At 40.7% G+C, this 21,408-nt stretch overlaps 1 protein-coding gene across 1 annotated transcript; it reads right to left on the bottom strand.

Annotated features, from left to right (window-relative positions):
- Positions 1–7,078: 7,078 nt before the first annotated feature.
- LOC120566799 (LON peptidase N-terminal domain and RING finger protein 3-like) lies at positions 7,079–19,798 on the bottom strand. Its single transcript, XM_039813450.1, has 12 exons — positions 18,968–19,798; positions 13,223–13,341; positions 12,976–13,098; positions 12,193–12,309; positions 11,872–12,073; positions 11,670–11,754; positions 11,222–11,336; positions 10,602–10,723; positions 9,469–9,627; positions 9,186–9,348; positions 8,584–8,733; positions 7,079–8,139 (listed from the first exon to the last, which is right to left on the bottom strand). The coding sequence occupies exons 1-12, from the start codon at positions 19,770–19,772 to the stop codon at positions 7,981–7,983; spliced, it is 2,319 nt and encodes a 772-aa protein (XP_039669384.1). The 5' UTR covers positions 19,773–19,798; the 3' UTR covers positions 7,079–7,980.
- Between the last annotated feature and the right edge of the window lie 1,610 nt (positions 19,799–21,408).

Below are 21,408 nucleotides of genomic sequence, written 5' to 3'. Positions count from 1 at the left end.
GTTTGCAAAGCATGAATGTTATATCAGAATTTTGTCAACTCGCACTTTGTTTCCAAGATGCTATTCACTTTGCCAGGTGAGATAAATCAAGTGCTCCTTCAAATACTTACAAGTATTTGAGATCAGTATCAAATGCATTACACAGAAAGCTTTGAATTGACAACTTTGGTTGACAAATGACACACTCCGTGTGAAGTGTTGATAAAGATGGTGCATTTTAACATTGGAACAAATTCGGAAAGTACGTTTTGGACCAGTGATGGGACTAGGATGATATACATTAATTGTTTAGACTCTCAAATTACACTTTGGACATAGAGTACACCACAATGACAGGAAAACACCAACAACTTAGGAAGCATAGTTTTTCTTTTTGTGTAAGTGCTCTAAGAGGATGCTAGTTACACTAACACTTTGTAACACTTCCTCAAACGATAAATGGTTGAATTTTGAAAGATGAAGGTATCAATAGGCGCTAATCCACCATCCTACTGTTTTTGCATAGCTGGATAACAAAAGATCAAAATGGATCCCACTTCTTCTACATCTGCATTGTTGACATTTTGTTGTGGTTACTGAACAAATCAGAGGCGTTGACATCACTTACAGGAAGTGTGTTTGTGGCCAACTCTGGAATGCTCGGTTAACCCAACACTAAAATAAAAAGGTTGGTGTCAGTGCCAGTTTGTCAAAGTTATCAAGAGTTTGAATTGCTACAAAATGTCAAAATGATACCATCAGGCTTCAATAGTTGACACCAAGACAAATGCCAGTTGGTCAAAGCTTATAGCATGTGCTGTTTCCTGACTAACACCTTCTCCTCTGAAATCGTCTTTGTGATAATCCAAGTGTATGGAATCCCATCAGTGACGAAAATATTCACCCTTTTTCCATATATTTAAAAAGCAAAAAAAAACATAGCAATTGCAATGCTATAATTGCTGTTCATAATATGAGTCAACGGATTACAGGGAATAAGGCTAAGTGTGTTGGTTGCTTGCCAGTCTGGGAAAGAGTCAAATCAATCCCATAATGTCTTAAAGAACCTATGGCTCGAAAACTCACTTATTAACATGTTATATATAAAACAAACACGACAAGTTGTGGTTTTAGGGTAGGTTATGTACTAAGCTAACCAGCTGCTGATGCTAGCTAATACTTGAATTAGTAATTTAACCCTTAAGACATGAAAGTGGTATTGATCTTCTAACTCTAATAAGCTTATTTCCCAAAATGTCAAACGTTAACTAGAAAATGCATTTCCTGCAGAAAATGCGTGGGAATGCTGAACAGCTGAATTGCTAAAGCTAAACTGGTTGAATAGCTTAAATCTGTAAGAAGAAGTTGAAGTAGTCAAAATAGTTGAAAAAGCCGAAATCGTTTTAATTAAAGTATGAATTTCATTAAAAAGTTAAAACTTTATGCTAAACTGAACTGTTTGCTTTAAATGTTGAATAATGACAAAATGTGTAGAACATTGTGAGGTGTGAGTAAATTTTTCCAACTGATAATGACTCACATATGCAGAAATATGAAACAAATTAATACTGTAATACTGTTAAAGATGGAAGTTGAAAAGGCTGAAAGAAGAAATATTTTTATTATTATCAGATATATACACTGCATAGAACGAAAAAGCATCAATCTAGCTGAGATGAGATGTGGAAATATATTGGGGAAAAAACTGGGGCTGAACAGGAAGAAAGAGAGGAAAGAGACAAGGAGAGAAAGAGAGAAGAAAGAAGAGCAGGAGAGAGGAGAGAAGAAAAGAGGAGATAAAGAGAATAAAGAGAGGAGAGAAAGAATAAAGAGGAGAGAGAGAGGAAAGAGGAAAGAGAGGAGAGAAAAAAGAGAGGAAAGATAGAAAAAATTAAAGAAAGAGCAAACTTTGACTAAAATTGACTAAAAAGGCTTAAAGTTTGACTGTCTGTGAAAGGGTTGTCATGGCTACTAAGTGTCTGTGACGTGTTTATAAACATGCTTTGTGGATGTGTGTCTGTGTATGTCTGCATGTGTGTGTGTGTCTGTGTGTGCTTGCGTGTGTGTGTTTGTGTGTCTGTGTGTCTGTCTGTGTGTGTGTTTGTGTGTCTGTGTCTCTGTGTGTGTCTTTGTGTGTGCGTGTGTGTGTGTGTGTAGGTGTGTGTCTGTCTGTGTGTGCTTGCGTGTGTGTGTGTATCTGTGTGTGCTTGCGTGTGTGTGTGTCTGTGTGTCTGTCTGTGTGTTTGTGTGTCTGTGTCTCTGTGTGTCTTTGTGTGTGTGTGTGTGTGTGTCTGTGCGTGTGTGTGTGTATAGGTGTGTGTCTGTGTGTGTGTGTGTGTGTAGGTGTGTCTGTCTGTCTGTCTGTGTGTGTGTATCTGTGTGTGTCTGTCTGTCTGTGTGTGTGTGTGTGTGTGTATCTGTGTGTGTCTGTCTGTCTGTGTGTGTGTGTATCTGTGTGTGTGTCTGTGCGTGTGTGTGTGTATAGGTGTGTGTCTGTGTGTGTGTGTGTGTGTATAGGTGTGTGTCTGTGTGTGTCTTTGTGTGTGTGTCTGCTAAACTGGATGAATAGCTTAAATACGTAAGAATAAGTTGAAGTAGCGAGAGTGGTTGAAAAAGTACGACAACATCCTACACTGGGACACATTGATTGATGTACTACAGCAGGATTCGAACCCTGGTCCTCCACACCAAAGTCCTGCAGCATAACCACTGGGCTATCTTTAGATGAGGCAAGCAATGGTCCTTCTTTATTTATAAAGCCTCCCTTTGATCATTAATCGCCACACCTAATGAGTGAGAGACAGTGTGAGAGAACCCTTCAAACAAGCCTTAATAAATCCACAACAGTACATGCTATCAAAACAGCGACTTGACCATTAGAGACACAAGGCCTTTGTGAACGTATCGGTATAAAATTTATATGGATAAACATAAAAATGTGGGCATGTCAGCGATTTAAAAAAGTGGTTCGTTCAGTGTTTCGCTGGGAAATATCCACGAGTTTTAACATTGGAGCCAATGGAGAAAGATTTGGACATCTTGTCATTTGGAAGCTCAACCAGCCAAAAGTAAAAGGCGTATCACAAAGCTGAGTAGAATGCCTGAAACTAGACAAAAATACCTACGTTTTGATGTATAAATTGTGTATGACAAGTAGATATTGTGGGCGTGAGAGCAGTTTACAGACAAGGAACTAAGATAATTTTTTCGAAGCTTCACCCTCTAGCTGTGATGTCATCCACTCTAAGCAGCGCAATACACACCCTGTTTAATCGATAAAATTTCCTGAAATAATAATACACACTAAACTGTAAAAAGATATCAAACTGAAAAGTAGACCCCGGATAGCTGAATATTTTGTGAACATTTTAAAGTTTGTTTGGCGTCTGTAGGTGAAAGTATGAAGGAGTTGAAACTTTTGGGAGCAGAAGAAGATTTTAAGGGGTTGAAGTCTGCTCTCATTGACTTCAATGTAAAAAAAAAGTGTTAAAAAGCTTAAAATATTAAAAAGTATAAATAGTAGAAAAAAAGTTGAAGAAGTCCCATCATTAGCTGAAAGAGCTGAACATTTGAAAAGTTGAATGGTTTAAATAGCTGAAAGTATGCAGAAGTTACGGAGAGCCAAAAAACGTACGGAATAAAGTTAAAATTAAAAAAAATAAATAAAGAACCGAATAACAATAGGTGGAATGCTGTAGAACAGCATTCCCCCAATTAGGCTGGCTGGATATGTAGGATTTCTGGGAACCAGATTACATAACAGATTAGCATTAATTGGTGTTATGTTTCTCAGCAAAAAAACACCTCAGCCATAAGCCAGGTTCTTAAAGACATCTTAAGATGCTATTTAGGGAACCCCAGGTTGTCGCAGAAAACATTAGCATACAGTAGTTGCCATTGCAGTTTATACAAAGTGAAAATGGAAGAAGTCCAATTTAAGGCACTAGAACTGCTGTCACAGATGAACAATAATTCACAGATATCAGTTTTAAGCCAAACTCCAAATGTGACGGTATCTACAGACAAAACATCAAGAGGCTTTACTATCAATGATGAACTTGTTCATAAAGGGAGTTTTACTGTTTTTCTTGGAACGTTTACTCATGTTCACAAATTGTAAGAAAATAAAAAAAATAGGAATAACATGTGACTTCACTTGAGGTGGATTGTTCCTTTACCTCTATTTCTTCACGTCTATCAGAAATCTGAATCTGAAATAGTTGTGCAATATGCTTTTATGCTGGAGGTGTGATTAAATCTGTATACATGTTTTTTTCCCTTTCCTGCCCAGGTTGAGACAAGCATCTTCCAATGAAATTTTACACTTGGGTCATTACACAATACATTTGAATACAGTATTGCTTTTTTTAGATTGCGTCATACTGAAACCATCTGACAATACAATATCAACAATTTTTGTGGAAAATACTTAAAGATTGTGGTATTGTACTTAATACGTTTCTCTATTTTATAGCATTACATGGTTTGGACCCTTTCAATAGAAAATAATAAATGTGGATGATCTGAAATGGCACTCCCTGTACTATTACACATGAAATAAGGAGAGACAAACACACCAGTAAGTGAAGAAATTTACACAATACAAAGAACCTGATTGAACATAGAAACATGTCAGGTCAAACACTTGTGTATAAAATAAAATGTTCTGAAGGCAAAGCTCAACAATCTCTTGCATTTTCCAGAGATTAGCGGTTGCCATGTAAAAGCAGACATGTCACAGATATCAGCAAGGCCCCAATATGTTTTCAAACATCATTTTCTCAGAAATATGTTTGTGGGAATTCTCAAAATGGGTTTCTCTTGTTTGATTCCCATTTAAACTTATTTATTTACTGTCAACATCATGTTTTGAATGGATCAATTTCCATAGAGGGGGTAAATGAACATTAAAATGAGCCTGATATTAGCCTGGTACTACTTGACATATTGGATTGTTCCACACCATGTTATTCTGTGGTAAGAAGGCACTGGCCTTTTCTCCAATCAAACTCATATGAATGGAGATCTTTTCCAGAAGTGTTGGCCTGCTAGACAATGAAGATAGGCTTAAGCGTATGGACCGTTTACCAATTTAACCACCAGAAGATTTGACTTTTATTCCGTGGTAATACAAATAAATTATGTATTCTGCTTCTATAAATAGTAGAAATACACATCCTGAGGCCTGTCTGCACCGTTTCTTTCCCTTACTTAAAGTGGAAGTGCAAAATAAGTAGGAATAAATACTAAATAAATCTTAGGACATAATGGTATCAGAAATCCAGATGTTGCTTTCTGCATTAATGACATGCTCTCTCAAAGGCTGTAAGTATTACAAGTATCCCTGCTGACAGCGAGTGAATCCGAATATGTTTGGTTAACATAGCTTGGATTGTGACAGGCCAATAAAAAAAAACTGCTTTGGGTCCCCAGTGATCTAAAAATATGTGGTCTGGGGGAGAATCTGTCTCAACTCGATGCCAGACATTGCCATGGATAGTTTTCAGTGGCAGCCATATTGGCTGTTGTTTAGTTTAGTTGTTAAAAGTGTGTTTTTTTTACAGTAATAATACCCTACAGTTACCAGGGTATTGTTTTTAGGGTTAAATGTTAAAGCAATAATCTCGAAGATTTTCATTTTAATAAATAAATGTCTGTTAAGTCACTATCCATTGCCAGATGAGGTATCGCAATGGTGACTGAGCCCAGTGTTGAAAGCCCTAGCATTTACATTACTACGAACTGGGTGTTGGTGTCGACATTCCCCCGGAAAAATCACAGACTACAGACAATGAAACTTCAAAAACAAGGGAAAGTGAGATCCAAAAACACACCGGCAATTACAGCTTATCGCCATAGGTGATGCCAAAAAGGAACGAAATGGAGATCTTCGAGATTGTAATTATTTTTTTTTAAATCCATTGGAAAGTGAGCAGATAGATCAACATCTCTTTCTGTGAAATGTAAACAATGTCACGGCATGCATAAATAATGACAAAATAAATAATGGAGAAAAAAAAATCCAACAAATACAAAAATGGATGGATAAAACACAAGAACAAGGGCCCAAAAACATGCCAATGTAAAGTTTCAATCTATTGTTATTCAGCTGCATAATGTGTAACAGGGACAGAAATAAAAGAAGCAAGGAAGGAAGGAAGCCCAAAAATGGTTGTTGTTAAAGTTGTGGTAAAGGTGGCAGAGTAGTAAAGACGTCTTCAGACGACTACACATAGTAATGGGCATACCAATTAAGACATATCAGCACAACAGTTTCTTGTTGCCCACATGGAGATGTTAGACAAAAACATTTACTTGGCATGTGGGCATTTGCACTGTTACAGTGGCGTCCAATGTTAAGGAAAGGAAGGTGATGATTCTGTTTAAACTAGGGCTGTCAGCATTAACGCGTTAATTGCAATAAGATTAATGACCGAGCAAAACGCGTTATAATTGTGTTCATCGCGTTAATCGCGTGCACCAAAGATTCTTTATTTTACACCATCACTGGTGCCGTTCCCAAATAATCTTTGTTATGAAGAAACGCTATGCTCTAGAATCTTTGGCTGCTACTATTTTGACCCTTTGAGGCACCTTTTCTTGTTGTCAAGCTGCCACAGACACTTCCTACCTCCTGCTGCAGCCATGGAGATGACTCCGTCAACAAGTCAAAAGCAATATGCGCCTTGTGTGAAATGGAACTAAAATATCACCGAAGCACTTCAAGTTTAAAGGTACCCTGCCAAACATAGTTCATTCCTTTTTGGTAATGCCTGAAGTTCTACCATGGACTCTGTGACATTTTTTGTGGAAAAAATGCCTTGGTTACCTTGTTTCAAGCCATTCTAGCGTGGTATAGAAAGCCTGCAGGAAGACTCAGCTCGATTTGTGCCAGTTCTCATTAATATTCAACAAGCTAAGCTGCTTGACTCTGATGGGCTAACAGCTAGCCAATGAGAGCCTGGCTATCAGCATCCTTTATCCAGTGTAACTGAGCAAGCTCATGAATAGTAATGAGTTCAGGCAAAACCACGTCAGACTGACCAGCTTTTGTAACTGGCCTGATTTCTCTGCTTATTTCTTTTCAGTGGCTAGAGCTGACGGAGGAGGTAGCAGTTCATTTTCAGATTCAATACATAACACAAACACATATGGATCTAACATATTTAACAAAAATACAAGTAAAAACGGTTTTGTGTGGCAGGACACCTTTAAGCTACCATCTACGAGCTAAGCACGCAGCTAGTACAGCTAATCAGGTTGATGCTAGCGGACTCAGGCAAAGCACTGTTTTGGAGAGTGCAAGTCGCCACAGACCAAATCGAAAAAAATGAACGGAAGCGCTTGCGAAATGGGTGGCAACTAACTTCAGACCAGTCAACATCGTACAAGACTCAGGTCTTCTAGACTTACTACGGTTGGCATGTTCTGACCAGTCATATACATTGCCTTCGCGGCGGGACAAAAGTTGCACGCATACATAGCCTACACTGGTTATGAAATGCAAAATAATTGAATTTTAATCATGTGATAAAAGATGCAATTAATCGCGATTAACTATTGAAATTCAGCGATTAGTTGCAGATAAGAAAAAATGAATCGTTTGACAGCCTTAGTTTAAACCTAAATGTAGTCGCTTTTGTAATGTAATTTTAAGAAAAAAAGAATCCTTCCTGTCTGAACATAGCTTCAGTCTGCAGATCTGCTTGGTTGGTTTTCTGTGTGAAAGGAATGTTATGAATGGAAGAAATGTGTGTATTCAGACCAACAGTCTTTTGTTGCTGCTTTTTTGTTGTAAGACTTTGCAGTGTGTATGAGTCCACTGCTGCTTTCTGAATGGGATGGCGCTACAACAAGGAAGGTGCAACAACATCAGGTCTTTGTGCATCGAAATGGAAAAGCAACAGGTCAACTGCTGCTTATGGAGGAGGGTTGTGTGCGGGGCAGGTGGTTAGTTGCTGCATATTTTTCCAGGTAGAGTGCACACATATGGAGCGCATGTCACCGGTGCCTGCTGTGGGCCATGAAGAGCAGCACCTTGCGGATGCCGCTGAGGCGTTCTTTCAGAGAGGTGATGGCCAGGAACGGCAGCTGGGCTCGGCCTTCTAACGGAAGCACGGCGAGTAACCACCAACACCACGAGGGACCGTTAGGACTGTCCTGAAGGAGGAGACACAGTGAGAGGGGTTTTTATCCATTTATTTTAATTTATTTTTTATTGGGAACACAGATCTGTTTAAGAGAAAATAAAATTAATATACTGTATATGTAGAAAAGAATAAAATAAAACAAGGTAACTGAAAAATGGCACACACAAAAATAATAATAATATAAAACCAAAACATTTAAATTTGAATAACAAATGTGCAATACAAAAGTGGACAAAATAAATGTAATAATAACTAAAATAAAATAAATATTAGTGAGAGGGTTTTTTAAAGATAAAAGTCGAAATAACTTTCAAGGGAAATTAAAGTGATGTCAAAAATATGTTTTCAGTGGAGGCTGTATCACAACGCATATTTTATTTAAAAAGAAACATAAGATAAATTTGAAAGAAGGATGAATAAATAAAAAGTGGGAGTTTTTAAATCCTGCGTTTACCTGAAGTTCAGAGTCTTTCTGAGGCATGGGGCCAAAGTGTCCTTCGATGCGTTCCTTCTGCTCGGTTTTTAAGGAGTTGACCCACACCAGGGCCTGGTCGTACACCGTATCATGCAGAGACTGCAGCTCACGCTCTGCCACCCCCTCCACCTACACAGACACACACACACCTTTGAGTTAGTGCTGTGCGATCGACAAAACACGAACATTTCTAATTGCGATTCTTTCTGACTGATATTACAATTGCGATATGATTCACAGTATTGGAGGGAATGATCATTTTTTGTATCCTTATTCTCGTTTTCATTGAAAACATTAAACTAAAACGCAAATTAAAATGATTTTAGTGTGATTTCTGCGAGGATCTGTAGGATACAATTTGTAGGCTGGGATGTCTCTGCAGCACCACAATACTTAGTTCAGAAGGGTTTGATACCCCCAGCAATTTGGATATTGCACTAGTCCATTCTGCGATTTCGATAAAATGGCGATTAATTGTGCAGCCCTACTTTGAGTTAGAACATCTTCTGGTAATTCTCTATCAAGCCACCACTTCTCCATCCAAACATCCCTCTCCCAGCCACTCCTCCCCTTCCTCATACCTTAACATCCTCCAGGTACTCTATATCAGCTGTGTTGTAGCCATCCCTCTCGCTGTGTTGAATGACTTTAAACCGCCGTCTGCCAATGGTGTCCGCAACTGAACGGCCATCGGAAAAGAACTTTACATCGCGGATCTCCAACAGGCACCCAAAGTCTGCAAACCTAGAGACGGGAGGAGGGAGAGGGCAAGATATTACACTACCTGGATATATACTCTGACACTCATTAAACACATTGACATAAGTACACATAGGTATTGTACTGTACTGCCCTAGCACTGACCCTTTGAGGTTGTCTTCCAGACACATGCCAAAGCACTTGGTTCCCGTCTCCATGCATCGACGAATCATCAGTCTGTAGCAGGGCTCGAAGATATGGAGAGGGCACGGCACAGTGGGGAAGGCCATGGTGCACACAAATATAGGCACATTCTTGTTAAGACTGAAGAGAGAAAAGAAAAAAAGGAGCATGTGTTAATGTGGTGCACAGCAGAGTCATGGAAATATGTATATATTTTCTGTTTTCAAGGTAAAGAAAGTACTTTCAATCTTAACTTTTATGCCTACGCGAATGAAAAAAAGTCCTTTAATTGTGCATAAAATGAACATCCCATATGTAAAGGTCCCATATCGTGCTCATTTCCAGGTTCATACTTGTATTTCAGGTTTCTACGATAACATGTTTACATGCTTTAATGTTAAAAAAAAGCACATGTATTCACCCTCTGTCTGATTGTGTGCTCCCGGAGTCTTTGCACCGTCATTGCAGCTGGGAAAATGACGGCACTGTGGCGGCACTCTCTAAGTATATATAAGCCTCTTCCTGACCAAGTAGTTACAGGAACGTAGTTATAGGAACAGTCCACTTCTAAACAGTTCTACTAACTACTCTCCCCAAAACCGGTTTTGCCATTTGTATTCGCACTGGCCAAGTGGCCATAGGAACTGGTAGGAGGGGTAAGGGAGTGACGCAAGCACGGCAACGGTCTTCATAGCGTCGTCCCTTGACTTTAGCGCCACATACAACAACAAACCAGCATGGAGGAGGCCATTGGAATGTTCCTGTTGTGCCTTGCCAGGATCCTCATAATGGAGTTATCGACGGTGTTTAAAGACTAGGCCGAACACAGAAGACGAAGGCTCCAGCGTAATATGATCCTAATTAATATGATGGAAGAATATAGAAGAACAGAGCGCAACAGGCAAACCAAACGACGGGTAAGTTCGACTAGCATTAACAATTAGCTGGTTGAATGCGTGTTTGTCTTATGAGTTAGCATACGTAGGCGAATTGCAACAGACAGTGGCCGTAATCAATGAGAAGACAATATTTAACAAGAGAAGAGAAACCAGAACAAATAGAGCATAAAGAACAAGTCAAACCAGATGTTGAGGTAGTGGAGGACACAAACGTACTTAGAGAGCTCAGCCATTTCATCCTGGTGGATTCTCTGTCTTTCTATGAGCTCTGAGGGAAGATACTTCGATATCAGGTTCTCCATTAGTACTGTCTTACAGAACTGCCTCTGGACCAGGTACTGGAGAGATATGCAGACAGAAACTATATTAGAAATGTGTTTTTAGTGTCAGAAACATAGAGTGAGTGAGATTGATTCACACAGTTTTCAACAACATCCATGTTGTAGCCTGCTCTGTACTTTGCCCAATAACATCATCCTATTCTGTGTGTGATACGTATTTGCCAAGATAGTGACCTTATTAAGCGATTGGATATCGGCCATGACATAACCAATCCAAATTAAACACAAGTCTGTGCATCAATTTCATTTCAGAATTCAGCCTTTCCATGGCAGGCCACCAACTCTGTTCCAATCCCCGGTGTCTTGTTCCCTTACATAAAAATGACCCCAATGAGTTCCACAGTGATGTATGTAGATTTCAAATTTTGGGGAAAATAGACACTCTTGACTTTGGTGTAATGAAAAGTTGGATCACTGCATCCGTAATGGATTCAGTTTAGAACAAACCGAATGGCACTTTATGTTATAAAGTATGGGGGAGTGTTCCGTACATACTTCAGACAGCTCCTCTTTACAGAGTGGACACTTTGGGTTGTGGTCCAGACATCTCTCTAGACACCGAAGACAGAACGTGTGACCGCACGGCGTCGCCACTGGCTCATAGAAAAGTCTAGGTGGGAAATACACAAAAGTACAACACCTCAAAAATGATGGACATACGAGTGTGTGGCTGCGACTAATGATTATTTTTCATCAGCCGTTAATCTCCCAGCTATGTTTTAGATGAATCGATTAATCATTTCGCCTACAAATTAAAAAAAACCCATTGTGAAATACGTAGAAATGTCAGGATGTCTACTTGCCAAGACAATCACACATTTCATCACAGGCTATATAACTGTCAGTGGCAATTTAGCACACGTTACACAACTGCTAGCTTTATTGCACTGTGTGACTGTTGATAAAGACGTAGGTCTGAATCAAGCTGTAAAGTAAATCTCACCTCATACAAAGAGAACACTCCACATCTTTCGGGTCCAAAACGTCACCAACCGTAGAACTCAATGGATCAGTCGCCTCTGCTGGCTCTGAATGGAGAGAATATCACAATAGAAAAAATAAGACACGAATGCTGCTAATGGAGAGAGTGTACATGTGTTGCTTGGCTACATGCATGTGTGTGTGCACAAAATGCAAAAGCTCACCAGATTTTGCCCTCTTGTGATCGTCTCTTCTCTCCTGTCCTCCCTCCTCCGTGTTCTCATCTGTGCTACTCCGTTTCCTTTTGAGGAGAAAACAGTGGTCTGGCCTCCTGACTTCAGGCTTTCTCTGATCCTCTGGCATCTCAGGTGCAGGAGGAGTGGAGGCAAGACTGGACACTGACGACCACAAGCTGGGACTAAAGATCTGAGAGAAGGAAAAGAATGGAAGGAGAGGAAAATTAAACATTGTGTCCCCTCGTCCTTTTTTTTTTTTTTTTTTGTACTTTTGAAACTGCCGACTTGCGGAGGTGGAGCATCTCTTACCTGGGAGGGAGTGTTAATGCTGTTTTTGATGTGTGCTCTTAAAGACAGAAGATTGGAGTAGTCCGAGATGTGTTCAGGGACCTGATCTGTAACTGGAGCCAGGAGATCACCGAGGAGCTGAAAGAAGACAACATAGAATGATAGATAGAGTGATTATTCTGCATACATTTATGATAGAGCTGGGCGATATGGAGAATACCAAATATCACAATATTGTTGACCTAATACCTCAAAATTCATATTGCGACGATATTGTAGAGTTGACAACTGGTGCTTTCACAAAACATTTACACAATGAGATTTGTGATAAATAATCATCAGTAATGTTGATATAATGACTAAGTGGGTAAAGGCAAATAATAGAACAGCTAGAACAGTCTGGTAAGTTCAGAAAATGACATCACTTTAGTGTAATGCAGCCTTTAAAACCAGGAAAAGACAACACTTCATATTCCTATTACGATATTACAATGTCCAAAATTTAAGACGATATCTAGCCTCATATATCGATATAATATTGATATATTACCCAGCCCTAATTTATGATAATATAATATTTCCCAATGCTAATGCAGTTTGTCATGTTTTCTTTAAAACAGGCTACACGCAACTGGGCAAAACAAAGAAATGACAAATAGCTTAATACTGTAGAAGATTGCACTTCTTACACTTATTGCACTTATAATTTAGATAAATGAACACAAAGGTACTACAGGTGGCAGATGGAATAAATAAATAAATTTCATTTGTGGGTGCGTACTACAATACTAATGTTGGATTTACCTTGTGGGCCTCAGTCTGGGCCAGTCTACAGTCGGGCTCTATGGACAGACAGACCAGGTACTCCCTCAGTGCTTCCTCTGTCCTGCCCAGCGACACCAGGGCCTGAGCCTTACGAACGTGACCCTGTGGGCAGGAGGAACATATCCCTTATCATCATAACTTAATATCCAGATGGGACCTTTTGACATTTTACTAACATAAACTTACATTTTTATTCACATAATGCAAAATAATATGTCTTCCATACCTTGGACCAGTGAGGCATGAGTCTGCAGGCTATCTCTGCGTCTCTCAGAGCTTTTTCGTAGTGTCTGAGACTGGAGTGGATCTGGGAGCGATTGCTGAACAGTATGTGGTCCGTGGGTGCTGAGAAGGAGAGAAAGGACAGTTAGTAAGACAGTCAGTTGGTTAGTTAGGTAGTTTTTGTTACTAACAACTATTGTTAGATTGTTAGTGTTACAAAAAAAAATAGGCCTGCAACATTTTGTCATAATTGATTAATAGTGAAGACCATCAAAGTTTCCATGAGCCCAAGGTGATGTATTTAAATTGCTTGTTTGTCTAAAACCCAAAGATTTTCACATAACAATAATGTAAAACACTGAAAAGCAGCACTTAAGCAGCTGGAACCAGTGAATTTCTTGGCATTTTTGCAGCATTAGTTACTTGAACAATTAATGTATTATTAAAATAGTTGTAAATAAGTTGAATGACCCCTATACTGAGGCAAATGTTTCATAATATACTGCAGAATCTTTGAAAAAATGCATGGCCATTACTTGTTTATTTTGTTGTCTTTAAAAGCTGAATTTACTGGTGATATACGTTTCCAGGTTACGTGAAAGAAGGAATGTTTAAAATGGATCAGATTATAAAACACGCTTTGAAAAAAAAATGGTGCTGCATTACAAAACCGTGTAGCACTATCAAGGCCACCCACATTCCAGGTTTCATAACTATAACAACTTATGCAAATGTCACAGCTAGCCCTGTGGGAATCAGAGGGAAACATTTCCCTGACTACCCATGACATAAAAACAGCAATGGAGGTCTAAAAGAGAAGTAGGGATTGTTTTACAGGATAACTGCACAGTACTTATTTTCAAGACTGATTACTGCTTTGTAATACACGCACATTAATGCGCGCAAACACACACACACACACACACACACACACACACACACACAAACACAATCACACACATGCTTGAGGAAATTGTACTGACTTGCATTAATTCCCTGGAGGCTTGCCCTAACCCTAACTATAACTACAGCATGGCGTAAACACATCCCTTAACCTAAACTTAAAGGTGCTCTAAGCAATGTTGGGTGATGTCACTTCTTGTTGACGTTCTAAGTACTGTCAACTCCCAAATCCTTCTTGTCGGTTATTGGCCGGAACACTGTTTGTTATGTTTGGTGGTACAGGTTGGCGCAGTTTGTTTTTGTTGCCGTTTGTGGAGCCTGGGCCGTCTACAGAGACCGCGTTTTTTTTTTACAGTGTGTTCAGGGGACAGGCAGCTAGTGGATAGTGAGGAAATGTTTGCTGTATGTGACAAAAAATGTTGTAGCCTAAAAAACGTGTGACATCGCTTAGAGCACCTTTAATTCACATCGAACTCTAAATTTAACTCTAATACTATGTCTTAACCCCAGATGGAGAGGTTAACCCAGTTGTGAGGTGAATAAGCCACATTTGAGGGTGAGAACAAATTGCTTTACATACTGCATAGCACCCATACAGGCGGACACACAACCAGCCCAGAACAAACACTATGCAGGTGACTAGAACTTGTTTAATAACATAAAATATATTTCCATGAAATAAATTAATAAATAGGGTTATGTTCGCAACAGATTCTGCAAGTACAACATGCGCTACCCATTTCTGTACTTTGATAAGAATCAGCTTAAAAACTAATTTGCATTAATTCTTTAGTTAAGCACGTGATTTATTAGGAATTGCGTGCCGTTAGTTAATAACCAAAAATAAGTCTGAGTGAGACAGTTAATAGGGCAGCATTTCACCCTTACGCCAAGATAAATATCTTCTACAAGCCAATTCTGCAAGTCATTGCGGTTTGAGCCAGTCCTTTCTAATATAAAACAATTATGTCATTCATTGTTAATCATTATTTATCAAATCACTTTTGCTAAACATGCTGAATCACATTGAATATTATCCTCTTGGTGAACTCTAAGATCCTGGAAACAGCCCAGGCCGATCCTATTCTATTACCATGGGAGTTACCCAGCACAACAACAGCTCCACTGCATCAGCTAAGAGATAAACGCTCTACTGGTGGGGCTCCACCCAGCATACAGAGATGGTGTAATTTAATCTGATGCTTCTAACAGCTGTCAATTGATCAGCCAGGGAAACTGTGGTATACTCAGTATACTGCAGCACATACTCATACTCATCTCAACAGCAAAGCCATCAAATGCAAAGCACGGACGATTGCACAAGACCCCAGACATCCCCTCTACCTCTTCTCACTGATTCCATCAGGACACAGATACAGGTCCTTGGCCTGGAACTACAGTAGGAGTTTTGTGCCTTCTGCCATATTATCCTTAAATGAAGCTTCCCAGCGGTGATTGGTGTGTGTGTGTGTGTGTGTGTGTGTGTGTGTGTGTGTGTGTGTGTGTTATCTATATGTTATGTATGCTGTGCACAAGGGGTGTTAGTGGAACAGACTCGAGGGAACTGTGCATTATATGGTGTTTGGGGTGAAGGTGTCTATGTTTACTATATGTGTATGTATGTATATTTGTGAGGCCCTGTACAGACTGAGATAAAAAAGGTGGACCTTTTAGACCGTCCAGTGCCATCTGAATACCTCACTGAGGGACCAAGCGACAGGTGGGAGGATCTGAGCCTGTGGACCACTCGTGGGATGCTTCACCAAGGGGTGACTCCTGGCTGTAAAGCGACCTAGACCATCATGGCCCGCCGTAATAGCCGCTGCAAACACCTCCAAGGTGAAAACGGTGCAACGCCTGTCTAATAAACCCTGCAGGAAATCCAAAATACCCTCCAGGGGGCAGGAACAGTACCTGCCATGGGTTTCCCACACTGCTAGTCGTGCCACGTCTGGGAACCACCTGGTGCCCTGGATGGCGCTAACCCAATACTATAGAAATTACTATTCCTATTAGTCGCATAGGAAGGAAAGGCATACAGCAGGCTGGAGGGCCAGTTCGGGTGGGCTAGTGTGTCCACCCCCAACGAGGGCCCGTCAGTTGACCCTCAGAGAAAACCAAAGAGGACACTGGGTTACCTCCCTGTTTGCAAATAAGTTGGCCACCAGCTGCCCAAACCGCCACTAGATTTGTGCTGTTAAGTCTAGGTAGGGACCCCATTCCTCTGGAAGCAGGCCCCCTCTGGACATGAAGTCCGTCCCTGTCTTGAAGAAGTCCATGTGCGCCTCGGAAGGGGGGAACTGTCACTATGGCTCCCTTGAAGAAGACTATTTTACTCTGTGGAGGTAGAGAGGGAGGTCTGAAGAATGCCACTGAACGGTGGGGGTTGGCAGCAGAATTGCTGAGCGTAACCTCTTCGTAGAATCCTGTGCAGCCAGGCAGGGAGAGGGCCGCACCCACATTGGGTAATTGTCCGAGAGCGGCAGAGCGAAGAATTCGGATAGGAGGGAGAACAGGCCCACCAGCCATCCTGACCCTCCCGTTCTGGGAGGGGACATGCATGTCACCCTGCGGATAGCGGTGGGCCACCCAGGACTTTCCCAGGAGGCCTAGAGGAAGTGCAGCCGCCACTCACGCTCCTCCCTGGGGAGCGAGAGATAGGCGGTGCAGTCGGTCTCCTCTAGGTGAAAGCAACCCAGGCAGAGGAAACAGGACTTGGGGGTCCGAGAGATGCATGAGCCATAGTAGATAAGTTTGTAGTAGAAGAAAATTGATGAGAAGAAAACCGTGACATCAGAGGGCGACAAAAACTTGCGTCAGATCCAAAACAAGGTGGCTGAAAAAACAACAACTGCGAAGCCCATTAAAGGGCAGTCTAGCGCACATTCTCTGAACTGGAGTAACATCCAGGTAACTACTATTTACACAAACTCAACTAAACTCAGTTCAATTTACTTTATCCAGCTTTGCATCAATAATATAAAGCAGTATACAATGTATGTATATATGAGACATATAACCCTATAAGAAGTAAACATTATTCCCGACTATGGATCCTAATTAATAACTGCCTGAAAATATAGTTAAAATATGTACATATTATAGTTTATTTCACTACTAGTAATCCCTGTCTGTAGGTCAAAGGTCACCCATTCCATTACCACCTATATAACCTCTGTTATGGCTGTGAGCATCATTGTCCCTAGTGGTGACCTGAAATAGTACCCTTGACCTACTTTTGCCTGAATCATTGTTTGACGTTACACAATGACGGAGCTGAGGAGAGGAGGGGAGGGGTGTGTTACATGCTGATGCACTTGCCTAGCTTCCATAACCTATTATTCAACATATGGCTCTGTTGCTCTCAGATGCCACCAGAATATGGAAAGCCAACCAGTTCAACTACACGTGATATCTAACATGTAGACAATATGTTAACAATGCGCAAACGTGTGTTGTTAACATGTCGTTAAAACGGTAATTTTTCAAACATTAACAACACGTTTTCTTCTCACCATTTTTCTTCTACAACAAACTTTTACTACTGTGGCAGACGACAAGCTGTGTCTCACCTGTGTGCTGTGTCCATGCCTCTCTTGGACGCCCACGAGTCCGGTTTCTACTGGCCGTCACCTAGAGGAGACCAACTGCAGTGCCTGACTCTCGCTCCCCAGAGAGAAGCGTGAGTGGCGGCTGCACTTCCTCAAGTTTTCCCACCATATTCCCAGCCCAGAGCCAGGGGCCGGAGGTGGGAAGCCCCCCATCAAAGTCCTGGGTGGACTACGACAAGGAGGACAACCGCCAGATCTATTACATCGAGACTTGTCCAGTTTGAAGGGTCGAGTCATAATCTCCCATTGGCTGCTGAGCACTAGGTATAAACTGTTTCTGTAGGCCTGTGGGGTTGTCTACCACTATTTAACATGCTAAGGATCCTCTTATTTCTCTGTCATTTTCTTTCTTTTTGTGTATTATATAAGAATAAAATATTTGGACAGCAGTTTTATGACTTATAATTCCAGATATTTAAATTGTATAAGCTACACAAAAAAAGGAATAAAAGGACAAAGAACTAAAAGGATCCTTAGCATGTTAAATAGTGGTAGGCAGCCCCCCAGTATTACATAAATGGTTTAACCATACTGCTCAGCAGTATATGGGAACGTATGACACTCACCCATTCAAACTGGGCAAATTGGGGCCAAATGGCTCAGAATTACATCAAATCAACGCTTTGTCAACTTTTTGTAAATGTGTGAAAATGAACGTGTTGTTACCATGTCACATATATTTGAACTGACTGGTTTTCATCAGTGGAACCTAGCTACTGCAAAGCATGCCACAGAGTATATAACACAGTTATGAAAAAAAAAATTGAATTCTGTGTTTAAAGTCAGAATTCTGATTTTAAAAAAGTCAGAATTTAAAAACAATCAGAATTCTGAGATTAAAGTCAGAATTCTTAGTTTTTTTCTCAGAATTCTGACTTTATTCTCAGAATACCTTAAAACTGTTTTTAGACTGAAATTCTGAGATTAAAATCTGAATTCTGACTTTTTCCCCACATGTGGCGCAAATCCTCTTCCGTACATGTTACAAAACAGGGTTATATCATTTCTTTATAGTTTTATGACAAGTCATTTGGAATCTTATTATGTAACAAAACCTTATTATATATAGTCTACTAAAGAGTAGCGTAACAATAGAAAACATGAAGTTAGAGTAGCAAAAAAAGCTGTTTAGCCCAATCACATCACAGCCTAACGTTACGCTGTAGCAACATGTCTGTTAAGCCATTGTGTAATGTCTTAAGTTTGTCATACCAATACATTGTTCAGTGTCCTACCTATCAATATGGCTTGGTTATATTTCTCCAGCGCTGCTTCCATCTTCTTCTCTGCGTATAGTCCGTTTCCCTCCCGCCTCAGCAGACCGGCCTGGTGCGAGGTCGGGAACGACTTGGCCAGTAGGTTGCTGAGGACCACATTGACCCTGTAACTCTGGACGTCGGCTACTCTGGAGCTGTCCCTGCACTCTTTACACATCACCGGCTGCTCCTTCTCCTTCCTCTCCCTCTCCAGACACTTTTTACAGAAGCAATGTCCGCATGGAAGAGTCACAGGCTCGAACAGAAAGCTCAGACATATCCGGCAGGAGAAGTCTTCGTACCCAAAGACTGTAGCACCAACGCCCGGGCATCCAGCTGCAACCGACGCCCCAGACTCTTCTCCTCCCCTCGGGCCCCTGTTTTGACAGTCACCTCCGTCTTGCCTCTTGATACTACCCGACAGGTACTCTATAAGGTTGGTCAGGTGAACAGGTCTCAGTCTTTCTGTCTCAGAGGCTTGTCTGTACACCTCGAAAGCTTCGGTGAATTTGCCCCCGAAAGCGAGTGCGTCAGCCCGCTTTACCATCAGCTCCTGCCGGCTCCCTGGATCTCCAAGTCTCGCTAGTTGGCACTCGTAGATATCCGCAGCTAGGTCGAAGTTTTTCGACTGGAAAGCCTCCGCTGCAAGCTGCAGCATGCTCTCCATCTCTGTCTCCATATACCCAGCAGGTTGTTTGAAGTCTGTACCCTCACCTATGTTTGCGTCTGTGGCTGCTGGGAAACTGACTAAAGCACATCTATGAGCTGGAAGTACCCACAACATTCTCAATGGAGCAGCGCAGGAGAAAAAAAAAATAGTTACGTAAAAGTTGTGTCATGTGATGCCGGCCAGCTGTTCTCATTGGATGAATTTAGATGAAGACAAATACTGTTACAAAACAATTTGCCATGTAACAGTTTCTGTGTCGGGGGCCGGAGCCTGTCTGACCTGCATGCAGAGATCTTATGGGAGAGCTGGAGGGTTCCCCACCAAATAATAAAAGTGTATTGGTATCACAATTCCAGAAGCTATTCCAAGTAATTCTAGTTTATTAATTATATTTCCATGTGGTCCTGGAATGCCCCTCATCAATAGAGGAGACAGACCTAAACTGTTCGGTGTGGTAGCTACATAAATGAAAGTATAGCCTATAGGCTACTTCTCAAATTTGGGGTGTCATTAAAAATGATTGATCTGTCTTTTTAGTTGTTGGTTCAGTATTTAAAACTGATCTGGGGCACAATGATTAACGAATGGGTGTGGGCTTTCAAAGGCATTCCCTCTTTGTTTCCGTTCACATAATTATTCAAAAAAAAAAGGCAAATATGTGACCTGCTACGAGTTCCTGTTATGTGACTAGCAGTTATGCGACATCAGAAAATCACAATAAAATCATTAGACTACTTCTTTTATGGATCAAGTACAATTTCCATTTACAGCACCTATCTTTAGAAAAGATATAGCCTACCAAATGTGATGGCACACAGGCAGTAGTTTGAATACAGTAAGCTTTGAGAACAGTTTACATGGGTTGCCGCCCCATGCAACACCCTATGGGAAATGTAGGAATGTCAGTGCTTCTGCTTATGGCCACTTTGACGAATCTTTGGGCGCGATACCACTGCTTTCAAACTGACTGCTTAGAATATAAATCACTTTCAATACTGGGAAGTATCACTTCACTCACTCACTCACTTACTCACTCCCTTACTCCCTCACTCACTCATTCCACTCTAGAAATCAGGTGCTGGGCAGGTAAACCTGTTCAGCTCTTACACAAACTGTAGCTACATCTGCAGAGGGGTCATTAAATCACATAAACTAACAGAAGAGCATGTCACCCCCCCCCCCCTTCACTGTCCCTCAGAGCACTTTCACATTAGGCAACAAAGCCTGGCCATATATCAACTTACCAAACGGTGACTCTATCACTGAGCAAACTGTGTTTGATAACTGTGACAGCCAGTCACTGTTGCGTAAAAGTGTTATGACAAAAACAACACCTTACCAAACACGTCTAGAATTTTGTAAGTCATCATAACATAACATGCACTAAGGTAACACCTACAATGTTAGTACTACTACTACTAATAAAACAACATTCTCATTAAGGTCTATTAAAAAACTATCATTTTATTGAACAATATGATAATATACCGTTATTATCAATAACGTTTATGAGGGATTCTTGGTTACTGCAAAGATTTGGCATTGCACTTGTAGCATTGTTTAAGTCCCCAGTTAATGCAAGACTATGTAACTATATACCAAAGGATGAATGACACATTCTTCATCTTGCAAATGAGAAGATGAATTCATAAGCAATAAAACACACCCTTTCACAATACAATACACTCACAGTTTTGCTTTTGTTTTGTTTTTTGCTACAGCCTTGAAACAGGTCTTGCTATGTAACTGA

Source organism: Perca fluviatilis, chromosome 10 (genome assembly GCF_010015445.1).
Source record: "Perca fluviatilis chromosome 10, GENO_Pfluv_1.0, whole genome shotgun sequence".
NCBI lineage: Eukaryota > Metazoa > Chordata > Actinopteri > Perciformes > Percidae > Perca > Perca fluviatilis.
Note: the sequence above shows the minus strand (reverse complement) of the source record. Positions and strands in the feature narration are given on the sequence as shown.

What these genes read in the sequence shown, in the direction of transcription:
- LOC120566799 (XM_039813450.1), bottom strand. Translation starts at nt 19,772, where the DNA reads ATGTTGTGGGTACTTCCAGCTCATAGATGTGCTTTAGTCAGTTTCCCA. An exon ending in TCATGCCTCACTGGTCCAAG is followed by an intron (nt 13,099 to 13,222) that starts GTATGGAAGACA and finishes TCCTGCCCACAG; the next exon opens with GGTCACGTTCGTAAGGCTCA. An exon ending in AGAAAGACTCTGAACTTCAG is followed by an intron (nt 8,140 to 8,583) that starts GTAAACGCAGGA and finishes CTCCTCCTTCAG; the next exon opens with GACAGTCCTAACGGTCCCTC.